The following is a 12,730-nucleotide window of genomic DNA, read 5'->3' on the forward strand; positions in this document are numbered from 1 at the left end:
TAGTGTATTATCCTTGGGACAATAGATAATGTGATGGATAAGGTATAAAGAACATTTATTGGTTAAAACAATTGTTACTACAATTGGAGTAAAACATGTTATATATTAATAAACAGTTGATCAATCTCCTGCTGAATAAATGAGAAAAGCTTCCAAGCGCTTGTGCTTAAGGAAGCTATGTTGCTCCGCCGTTGGTAAAAACTGAAATCCTACTCACTGTCCATGAGTAGGACATATGCAATGGTTCGGGGTCTTTTGCCAATAATAGCCGCTCGCCGTGGGGTGCAGAACGTCTGTTTGTGCGGGGAGGTCTCCTGCAATCCTCGTGGTCTCGTTGCCAACAGAGTTTCTTCCAAACGTCTCCTCCGCTGACTTCACCGCCTGGTAAGCACAGCTACGGTGTCCCTGGATGGCCTCAAACCTTCCTACGCGTTTCGAAACTCCGGTTTTGCCTTTTGCCTCCAAACTCCTTGAACTATATTGTATTCTCTCGATTGCTACACTTTCTCAACACCTATTCTCTTCTAGACCCTCTACAATCTGGCTTCCGCACTGCTCACTCTACTGAAACAGCCCTCACTAAAATAACTGACGACCTCTATGCTGCCAAAGACAGAGGTCATTACACTCTGCTCATATTACTCAACCTCTCTGCAGCATTTGACACTGTGGACCACCCTCTTCTCCTTCACATTCTCCATACTCTTGGTATTCGGAACAAAGCTCTATCCTGGATTGCCTCTTACCTCTCCCATCATACTTTCAGTGTCTCTTTTGCTAACACCTCCTCCTCCTTCTCTATTGATCTCTCTGTGGGGGTACCCCAGGGCTCTGTCCTGGACCCCTTCTCTTTTCTCGTTACACACTCTCTCTAGGTGACCTAATCACATCTTTTGGGTTTAAATATCACCTCTATGCTGACGACACACAAATTTACCTTTCAACCCCTGACCTTACACCTGCTATACAGACCAAAGTTTCTGAATGCCTCTCTGGAATATCATCCTGGATGGCCATCTGCTGACTGAAACTTAACATGGCAAAAACAGAACTCTTTATACTTCCTCCCAAACCTGGCTCTACTACCTCCTTCCACATTACTGATGGAACTACGATCATTCACCCAGTAGCCCAAGCACGCTGCCCAGGGGTCACACTTAATTCCTCTCTCTTACTCTCCTCTCACATTCAAAACGTTTCTAAAACTTGTCGCTTTTTCCTCCGCAATATCATAAAGATACACCCTTTCCTCTGTTGCTCGACTGCTAAAACTCTGACTCAGGCCCTCATTCTCTCCCGTCTCAATTACTGCAACCTCCTGCTGTCCGGCCTTCCTGCCTCTCACCTGTCTCCCCTACAATCTATCCTAAACACTGCTGCCAGAATCACTCTACTCTTTCCTAAATCTGTCTCTGCGTCTCCCCTCCTGAAATCCCTCTCCTGGCTTCCGATCAAATCCCGCATCTCATACTCAATTCTCCTCCTCACTTTTAAAGCTTTACACTCTTCTGCCCCTCCTTACATCTCAGCCCTAATTTCTCGCTATGCACCATCCCGACTCTTGCGTTCTTCTCAATGATGTCTTCTTTCTACCCCCTTTGTATCTAAAGCTCTCTCCCGCCTTAAACCTTTCTCACTTTCTGCCCCGCACCTCTGGAATGCCCTTCCCCTCAATACCCGACTAGCACCCTCTCTATCTACCTTTAAGACCCACCTTAAGACACATTTGCTTAAAGAAGCATATGTTTAGCACTGTGGATAATCCTGGACACATGATACATAAAGCTTGGCCCCCTGCAGAGGCACTTACTAGAATTCCCTCCTACTGTCTCTATATGTTCCCCTACCTACCAGTTAGATTGTAAGCTCCTCGGAGCAGGGACTCCTCTTCCTTAATGTTACTTTTATGTCTGAAGCACTTATTCCCATGACCTGTTATTTATATTATTTGTTATTTATATGATTACAACATGTATTACTACTGTGAAGCGCTATTTACATTTATGGTGCTATATAAATAAAGACATACAATACAATTTATGTCATCAATGGGCTTGATGTCATCTTTCCTATTCTAAAATGGGGTTGCATACACTATGCGCCTATGCTATATGATGTGAAACCACTTCAAGTGAACAGGACTACAATCTTCTCCAGCAAGGGAAATCTATATACATATATATATATATATATATATATATATATATATATATATATATATATATATATATATATATATATATATATATATATATATATATATATCTCAAACTTCAGTTTCTTACATAAAACACAGATTTTTCAACAAGAAAGTTAACATCACTCAGACCTTTTTCGGCACAAATTGAAAGTAGTGAATGTAAAGCACAGATGCGCACAGTTTGATACATCTCATAATCTGCGCGCCATGTAACAAATGCAATTTGCTCCACTTTCTCTTCAAAATATTGCCTTTGTACACAAGCCCCTAAGGTTGCAAAAATGGAATTCTGCCTGAGCAGACAACTACATTGTACTCTAATCCTCCTTATTTATGGAACAGGCGGAAAAATAGTCCTCTCTTCTAATCACCTTAATACATGATATTTATAATACAGTGATAAGTGAATATATAATTATTATATCACATGCCTTAGCAATAGACCCGAGAAGAAGCCACACCTTCATATATAGTGATCGTACAAAACAATATATGTGATAAAGAGTGACCAAAATGTATAAAATGGGACTTTTTTCAATTCATTTGTGATAGGTGATTGTTCATATTAATCTTCAGAATAGTGAATGTACATTTTAATCAACAGAAAAACTGCTGCTCTTAAGACCCAATAGAAACATCCTGGTTATTCTTCTCCACAAATCTTCTCACAATAACTGCGCTCCCCATTGTTGTGAGAAGGTTCTCTCTGTTTAAACTGGATGCAATTATAGATGAGCTACTATAAAACAAGCAAAATAGTATTAGTGATGTTACTCAGCAAAAATACATATGGGAGCAAACTTACGTTTGTAATGTTTGAAGAGACTGGTGCTTTAATCTTTTTAGGCACCATGGCCGTCTCTTCTCGCAAATTCAATCTTGTAGGCAAGATGTAGTCTGACAAATTGAACTCTGCTTGACTCATTCTGTTCAAAATGTCTCCAATCAAAGTAGGGTTGTTAATATTTTATAGGGAAAATGCTGTTTTATGGTGTGGGGGGTTAAATGATGTGTCCTGCAGGCTGCTCCCTGGCATCACTTAATCTGTTCCTGGCGCAGTATTGTAAGATAATGCAAATATTGTCAGGCACTGAACTCATCCCTTGATCTTGTAGATCCCAGTCCGAATCCCTGGAATCTTCTGCTATCTGCGCATGTAAAAGATTCTTATAATGCTGAGTAAATACATGTATAACTATTTTCATGCGATTGCTGGAAAGGAATGGAAAATCTGACGTTTCCTTGAACCCAATTGTCTATTCGCTATTTTAATTTGCACAGCGACTAAATATGAAAAGGGTGCAGGAATGTAACGCCGAGCAACATGACTCTGAAAACGGAAAATATTTCCCTGTCCTGTGTTGGATAAGTGAAGGATGTTTGGAGAACCACCTGCCATTTCCCACTCATGTATTATTCATAAACACATCAGCCGGCTCAATCAATTATTCAACAGGCCAAAGCACTGGCTGCTCCTATCCCTTTAGCACAGCATCTGGGGAAATACTGTCAGTTGCAATCTTTGCCAGTCTGCTGCCTTTGTTACATCCAGCCTTCCTGCAGCGGAAGGTGCAGTTGCATTACTCTGATAAGATATTAGTTTGTAGCCAACATTTCTTCTGGAGGCTGCGCAAATAGGCTCTGGTCAATATATGTGTATGTCCACTCCATGTCTCTATGTTGAAACATGATTCCCTCTACTGGGGAATCTATTTATCAAAGGCTTCTGGCCGCAAAACTGGTGCAAGAATATGCCACCCAATTTATCAACGGAGAACACGTTTTCAATGGAAATTGTTTTCATAATAAATTAGTTTTGGAGTTAGTTTTCCTCATTATTGCAGCACGGATATTTGGATAAATGAGCCCCCAAGTGTTTTACCAACCTTTTTTTTTTTTTTTGTTCCCCATGGAAAGAGAGAAGAGACACTGAAATGGCCATCCTTATCTCTTCTGTATTCTTATTGTTCCTGCAGACTTGGAGGGAGCAGCAAGGTAATAAGGTGGTTTCCTGGATCCAGTGACCAGCCCACTACACTTTTAAGATTTCTAGTTCAAATGTGTCAGATGTTTCAGTATGAAAATCAGCCATACTGATAGAGAAAATGTGGGCTTGTGAATGTTTCGCAAACTTTAAATTAACCGCATTTGTAATAGATAAGAGAAATAAGCCCTTTGTTTATTAACACGATAAGAGACATTTCCCAATATATACTGTATTAAAGGTGAATTTTCATTTCTTTGAAGATTTCTTCACCAAACTGTACGTTAGAAGCGTGGATTAGCATGTGAACACTCTACGGCAGGCTTTGGGCCTTGTAAAATGAAAAATAAAATAAAAAACTGAAAGAAGATGTCATTAAAAAAGTAAGGTTGGCAATCTGCTTTAAATGACATCCCAATAAACTCAAGATGGGTAATTTTTGTGGGAACTGGACCATTAAATCCAAAGATTAAATATGGTGTCACTATACATTACTGCACCACTTTATTTGACGTTAGAACGTTTTGTCCAATGCTCTGTTGGGTTTTGCATGTGTTTTTCTGCAGTTATTGCACTCTCTTCAGTTTAATATAATGCCAGCATTGTAAAAGTTGACTTTTGATTTACAAACATGGTGTGAGTTATCAGAAATCACCTTACATTTAATAGACAAAGACAATAGAGAATATTGCTGACAATGAGTAGCAAGAAGAATTCACTTGGCTCTTATTTTGACAGGTGGCTTGCAAAAACCACTCAAATTAATTACGTTTGATTTCCTAAGACAGACAGCTCAATAAAATGCATGAACTGAAACTGGGAATGGCAGGGTGTACAGTATACGCACATATGTAACCAACATTATTGCACCTGTTATCATTCGGGAAGGGGCTAAAATGCACAGTGTTGCAACGTACCTCCATTCTATTAAAGCAGCAAGACATGAGTATTAATTTTAACTTTGAATTAATTTTAATATAGTGAGCATCCTTTGATTTCTTGAGCAGGTTTTAGCACACCTCCCAAGCAGTGCAAGATCTTTGTAACACTTTCCTCTTCGTGATCATTTGTGGCTAATACTTACAGTAGTTTAAGCCGTAAACTGTAACAATAGTCAATGTTACCTTACTAATATCTAGATACATTGTAGCTGTTGAGTTACACTTGAGTGAAGGATTATATGGAAAATGAAAAGCGGTCATTTCATTAGGCACACAATCAGGCTTTTTACAGCTTTATAATAGGAACACCAAACAATTGCCAGCTTAGGTAAGAATGCAGAATTATACATAGTCACATGCTTTAGATATAAAAATTAGTTGTGCCCAGGGTAACATACGCCGATCTAGCAGATCTTAAAGGTTATAAATTAAATATGACTTTGTTTTCACCCCTCCCTGTAACGTCTTGCTATCTCTTGTCCCCTCTTTCCCCCTTACTCTCTCCTCCATCATGCCCTGCTCCTCTTTGCACTCTCTCCTCCCCTCTCTTTGCACTCCCTGCCTTACTGTGTCTGCTGCTCTCTGTGCACACTACACTCCCTCCTCTCCTACTCATCTCATCTGTCTCCTCCTCACCTTGCTGTCTCTCTGTTTCCTCCTCGTACTCACCTTGCTGTCTCTTCAGTTTTTGCACTTCCTCCTGCCCCATGTGCACACTACTTTCCATTCCCTCCTCCTCGTCAACCATCTGTCTCCTCCTCTCCTTACTGTCTCACTCTCTCTGACTCCTCTCCTCTATGCTGCCTCCCCCCCATGTGTTCTTAATCTCCACTCCCTGTTGTCTCTCTCTGACTCCCTCCCTCCTTGCTGTCTCCACACCTTCTGATGTCTCTCTATCTGTCTCCTCTGAGCCTTGCTGTCTCTTCTCATCTCCTTGCTCCTCTCCTTGAGGAGGCATTCTTGTTGTTGCAGATAAATCTTTATTGTTGCTCAGCAACTCTGTAACAGCTGAACTTTTGTACAGAAACATACCTAAGCTATATATGTGTATATATATATATATATATATATATATTAGAAAAGAAAAAAGAGAGAGAGCGCACGCCCCATAGCATAATACAGTACATTTATTGGGAAAGGTGAGGGGGGGGGGGGGGGGGGTAGAAAATCCACTCAGAAGGATAAGTTAAAATCAAGCAGTGTGTGAAATATATCACCGCCAACTCTGGTCACTCAGCCTCCAGACCCTGCAGTCCAAATATCACTTGAAGCTGCTGGTAGATGTTCTCTGGTGCATGAGTAGAAAGGCTCCTTAGAATCAATGATGCAGTCTTTGAGTTTTAGGAAAATCTCCAATCTCTGCTGGCCGCACCGCAATGTGTATCAGCGCTTGATACGGCCCGTCATGCGCTTGCGTGATGACGCAGTTCCGTTCCCTAACGCGTTTCGTCACGTGCTGTGACTTTCTCAAAGGGTTGCTGGTGAATCCTGCCCTCACTAAGGATTTATAGCAGCCGGCTGCTAGGTAGCTAGATCGTGTCCTTCAATAGGTTCAGAGTTCAAATGGATAAGCCTATCATAGCAGGCTATTGTCTTAGATGAACGAGCATGCTGTCACAAAGTGAAGGCATAATATAAACAGAAACTATATTGGGTTAGAATATATAAAGGGAGGACAATAGGAATAACCAATAACGTCTCAATACATATGTATTTTATTAACAATATTTAATTTATTATTTATTTAATTTCATCTATTTTTGTAGCTTCATTAATTCTTTGTGTTTTGATTTACTATCATGTGATGAATTATTTGACTTTAGGAATGTTTGTCCCTTGGTTATTCCTATTCTCCTTCTCTTTTTTCTTTTCTAATAGGTATCATCTGGATGTGGTTCATCCTATTTGAGAGCTGCCGGAGATCCCCTCATACCAGGACTATTTTTTCCTATTTAAGGATTTTCACTCAAGGACTGGTTTTTATATCAATTTCTCTTTTTGCTTGTATTTTATGTTATCACATGTTTTTGGAGTGTTGTCTTAAATAGTTTTTCACGAAATAGGAGCACATAATATATGTTATATATATACTGTATTTATTTTAAATTGTAGTATACACATTTATAATTTTTAGTAATTTTGCCTATTTAGAAATATTCATTTAAATTATCATTAATAATATTTATACACTATTTCAATACTTCTTATTTGGCGCTACTTCACTCCCTTTTCTTTTTCATATATATATGCTGTATATATAAACAAAATAGTGAGGAATGTAGTATTGCTGCTTTAAATTGCATGTGGCTTAATAACGTGTTTAAAACTTGCACCAGGGGGTACATGTTATCGTGTGATCACGGGTGCAATAATGTGGCCTACATCTGTATATGATACTCATGTATAAAAATAATATTTTACATGTGAATTTTTATTCCCAAACCATGTTTGTAAGAGAAACAACTATTTTGTGTTAGCTGAAGGTCATTTGTCATTACCATGGAGTGGAAAAGACAGAAGTAATTGGCCATGTCTTGCCATTGTAACACAATGTATTCTATTTATCACAGCTGCCAGTCTGCAGAATTGGTGCAAATCAAAGAAAAGCTATGCCATTAAAAGCAGTGATTTTTTAAAAACTTTGATAACTGTGCTGAAATTATTTTGTACTGTTTTTCTATTTTGCAGCTGAAATGTTTTGATGGCGTTAGTTGAATAATTTACCTGTGTAATAACAAATGACTAGTTGACATTTCAGAAAAAACCCTATCTTTAAAAAAAAATAAAAAAAGTTGTGTACTATTACATAATACTTAATGCGTATTTTTCCCGTACTCTTTATGCTCTTTTTATTGATTTTGAATGTATTGCGCTTCCTCGGGTTGCTATAGCAACTATTTAGGAAGCTACACCACTTTCTCTTTTCAAATAGACAGCCATTTTGTGTGCTCTGGGAAGCTGGATCTTCGCCGATTGATCACGGGAGAACGGATCGATCAACAGCTTAGCTATTTACATAGCAGTAAACATATGGAACAGCTGCGTTAAAAAAAAATATATATAATAATTGGAGCGAGAGGAAATGCCCCTTTAATGTTCTCTGTTTTTCTAAAAAAAAAAAAAGAATTTGTGCTTTGATTTTGATATGTGCTCTGCCTATAACAGACACAGGTTGAATATTATCTCCTTTTCCCCCCTTCTTATTTTTTATTTGCTTCCTCCTATCTTTCTTTCTGATTCCCTGCATCGTTCGGTGACTGCCAAGCTTGGCTAACTGTGGGGAAAAGTAAAATGCACAGGAAATCCAGTTTGATAAATCTTCTCCCTGTGTGAGTACAACCTGCTCCCTGTTTAATCTCATCTTTCACCACTGATGTATTGCAAACCTGGTTGGGTTCCAGCATGTTCCATCTCATTGCACATTCTCCTCTCGGATAGTCTGCCAACCCCATTGTGCAAACAAAGGCCAAGCCAGGGATCCTAGTGCTGCCATCCTGGACAGAGGAAGTATCAGACAGAAAACGCTGGGCCCATGCATTGTAAACTTTATTATCTTCATGCCGAGAAATACAAAATGGAATGCATTCAATCCCTCAACGCCCCCCTCTCATTGTATATCATCCATATTTCATGCCCTTGGGAATTGGCAAGAGGAAGCCAGTGTGGGATTTCTGCATGCTACAGTTTGTTGACTGTATGATATGAGAATCTGGAAGAAATTACTGACCCTGTTTGTCCAGAGGGAAGGCTAGCTGCGTATGCTATAGGAGAAAAGTAGGGTGTGATGCAAGTGTTCATTGGTCATGCCACTGCTTAACAAGGGTTGGACCGCAGCCATGCAGCATCTCTTAGCATGGCACTCTGCCCTGCCTGCATTGCACCTCATTTTGGCATAGATACATTCCTGTTGTGTCTCCAATATAAGTCTCCTCTGATTGGCAAAGACAAGCTTCCTCCTGATAGAGGACTTAAGGGTTACTGTGCCCCAAAGGCTCGCTATTTGTCTTTGCTGTGACTTGATAAATTGCAAGGACAGGGACTCCAATCTCCCAATGTTTACTTACATGTTGATGCTGTTGTTGCTATATTTGAATTGTCTATATGGTCCTAATGTGAAGCTCTGCTCATGGATCATTCCTAAAATCTACAGTATGAATGGGGAACTCATGTATTGATTTTGGAAATCCATTGCTTAGAGTGATAAAAACATTGTATTGCTGGGTTCTTTGGCAAAATGTTGTAAACCTCTCTGGTAGTACAGGGTTTTGCTAATTTTTATGCAGGTTATGAAACGGACTATGGCACAAGAAGAGTTGCCAAATGACCTCTACAGTTTGAACAACTCCTGCAAAGGGGAGTACAAATCCCATAATCTTTTAACAAATAAGTAAAACAAACAAGTATGAAATAACATGACCAGCAGACATTATTAATGTGGACAATCCCAAAGGCTGCTTGTTAATTTTTGGCATCTAGCCACAGTTTGCTGCCTTATTATGTTACCAAAGCATCACATCAAGCCATTTTTTTCTTACACTGATGTTCCCTCAATCTAACATTTTGTGATATCCAATGCTGTAGAAATGTAGTTATTTATCATTACATGAATTCACTGCTACTTTCCCCTTTTTGTGCCATTTAACTATATCTTACTTTAAATCCCACATTACATTTCTAAATGAATGAAGGATTTATGTTACTGAATCCTTTTTCCTCTGGACTGATTGCAGGATGCAGGCAGTGTAATTCTAGCTGCAAAATGAGGACTGTAAAGTGTGCCGTTTTCTACCAATCTGTACTCTCTACAATCCTCACTTTCTCTAATCAAAAGTACTTTAATGTCCTAAAGACTGAAATTAGGATTATTTGCATTGCATCCATGCGGCACAGAAGGGGTGTATCAACATGGTTAAAAAGGAATTTTAAAATAATGTACATTTCATTAATGCAAGATGTTAAGGGTAAGAAAATGTGGTACACTAAAGGAAATTGTGGATCCCATATTGCAATGTTTGTTTTTTTTAAACACTAATGTAACAGCATAGATGAAATGCTTCGAAATTCAATTGATGAATTCACAATTTGAGACTTACTGTGAAATGTGCAATCATTTATGATTTTATGGGATGCATAAACATAAAATATACATTGGTATTGTAGCTGAGGTATTCTCTGTGTGTTCCAGGAAGCTCGCCCTGACCAATAAGATATAAAAGATGCAGTATTGCAAGCTTGCAACGGACCAGTTTTTCATTCACATATCATGGCTACAATATTTAAAAGGCAAGCTGAAAGCTCTTATAGCCTTTTGAGAAATAGGAGAGATTTCACTTCAGGTTTGTGGTTCTTAAGAATAGTTGTAGGCATTTATACATTATGTGTACCCTCTTCTGGCTTTGCTGCAATACATTTCATATGGTTACATCTGTATTAAGTCTGCAGGATACCTTCAGCCACAACTATTTAAGGAAACTGTGTGCCACCTCCATATTCCACATAGAAACAGAATGAATGCAACTAGAATCAGATCAATCTCTGGGTTTCCCTAGTGTCATTTCTATGATGCTGCAGGAAAAGAATAAGCCAATGGTATGAGTAAAAACTTACACTGTGATCCCCAAATACATAACTATTAGCCAGCAAAGAATAAATGAGAAGCAGGATTAGATCAGCATGTCCTGCAGACATTGACCCAAGTGGCAACCCATGTGTGCAGGGCAGTGAGACAGGATATACAAGTAGAGCTGGATAGCTGGATCATTGTCAGTAACCCGAGGAGTACTACACGTCACTGAACATTTTTGCCTGTGTGTCCAGCTGGATGCAAGCGGAGAAGAGGTGATCACTGCGGCAGGGAAACGCATTCATAACTGCATGCAAAACATCAGATTGTTTTCAGTGTTTCATCAAAAATACTAAAAAAAGAGATTTAAAGTCCTGTTCCGTTTTGTCATCGAGGAAGCAGCATCATCCAAAACAGGGAGAAACCAGATGACGCATTCTCTGTGTGTCACTGTCTTTTCCAATCCCAGCTCTATTAGTGGCAGTTTTCAGCTTTTTTTTTATTTGAATACAGATAATAGCTTTCATTCCTTTGATACAAAAGCTGGAAATAAAAACAGATTTGTGCCATCACCTGAATGCCAGTCCCAGGATGCCCCTCCATACATTGTCCTTCTTCAGGCCTTTCTGTTTGGTGGACATCCTCAGGGCATCTTGCTGTTCCCCTTCTACAAGTCCTTTTCCTTGTGTGCTGTACTTCTGCGTCTCTCAACTTCCAAGGGTGTGTAAAGTGCTGCATGCAATCCCTTGGACCTTAGGTAGAGCTGGGCCTGCTCCTTCCTCTCGCGATCCTCCAATACATAATATTCTCTCGCAGTGCGGAGGTTAAAAAGTGCGAAGGAAAAGGCAGGCCACGTCCGGATCTCCCTCTCAGCTCCGTCTCACCTGCAGAACCTAGTGTAAAACTGGGAGGGAAAGCAGCAGCTGTAAGCAGAGCATAATAATGGCTATCTATTTCATTAAGTTAATAGAGTTAGTGGCAACAACATTTTGGCCCATATTTACTACATGGTGCTATGACACAAGACCCTTTGCAGTGGCAAAGGTGTCTTATGGAGTAACAATGCTTAGTAAATATAGTGCTTTATGTAATACAAATACACAAGGAGCAGACACTGCCTTTTGTTTCAACATTGTCCCTTATTCCTTCCAGATTGTAAGCTCTCACTAGCAGGGCCCTCGTTACCTCTTTGTATCTGTCTGTGCTTGTCTGTCCTTATGTGGTATGTCACTCTGTTTATGTGATTTACCTCTTTCTGTACCACCATTGTACCGCGCTGAGGTATATGTTGGCACTTAAATGATATTAACAATAACTATAGTGTTTCCTAACTTATATTAGGGAGATGTGCTGTTACTACATAAGAGGTAGATGTCTCTGGTAAACTGTACAGTACTTTTATTAACATTTTAGAAATCAAGATTTCAGAAAAAAGCACGAACAGAAAATGGGCATTAGTAATCAAAATTGCCTAGGTGATGTGTAACACCCCTCCTAAAGGGTTACTAACAGTACTGGTACCGTATATGCTGGGCCCTACCCTGGTTGCTATGAGGATCCATACGTCATGCAGGGGTATTTAAGGAGGACGGACTGTTCTGGAAGAACAGGTTCCTGGAAGAACACATTCCCGGAGGTCCAGAGGAGCGGAGCCTCGGGGGTATGTTAATAAAGGTGATAGCATAGACCAGGACCCCCAGTTTCTTATGGTGCAGATAGGGCCAGTACCACTTAAGTAAGAAGCCCTTAAAGATGGAAAAAGAGTCCTGTACAGTTTCAGTAAAAGGAATATGGCACGCCATATAGGTTCTCAAGAAAAGAGGGCCCCCGGGTGCCTGCTGATCAGCTCTCTGTGGTTCAGTGCTAAAGTTTCTGATCAGTCTGTGTGGAAGTGGCAGTTCCCAAATACAGACAGCAAGTTATTGGGTCAAGCACAATGAGCCCTATCAGGATTTACCGTAGGGGCCTCGAATAGTCTGATCACTATCTAAAGGGTTCTGAAGAGACAAGGAGGGCCGGGTCCCAAAGCTATCCAAGCAATT

General features: G+C 39.8%; 1 protein-coding gene across 1 annotated transcript in view; it reads right to left on the reverse strand.

Annotated features, from left to right (window-relative positions):
- Positions 1 to 8,659: 8,659 nt before the first annotated feature.
- Positions 8,660 to 12,730, reverse strand: part of LOC142491539 (trafficking regulator of GLUT4 1) — a 41,876-nt gene continuing 37,805 nt past the window's right edge. The window contains exon 3 of the mRNA XM_075594251.1: positions 8,660 to 11,592. Within this exon, the coding sequence (XP_075450366.1) occupies positions 11,582 to 11,592 (11 nt within the window). The 3' untranslated portion in view covers positions 8,660 to 11,581. The remainder of the gene's footprint in view (positions 11,593 to 12,730) is intronic.

Source organism: Ascaphus truei, chromosome 3, assembly GCF_040206685.1.
Source record: "Ascaphus truei isolate aAscTru1 chromosome 3, aAscTru1.hap1, whole genome shotgun sequence".
NCBI classification, from domain to species: Eukaryota; Metazoa; Chordata; class Amphibia; order Anura; family Ascaphidae; genus Ascaphus; species Ascaphus truei.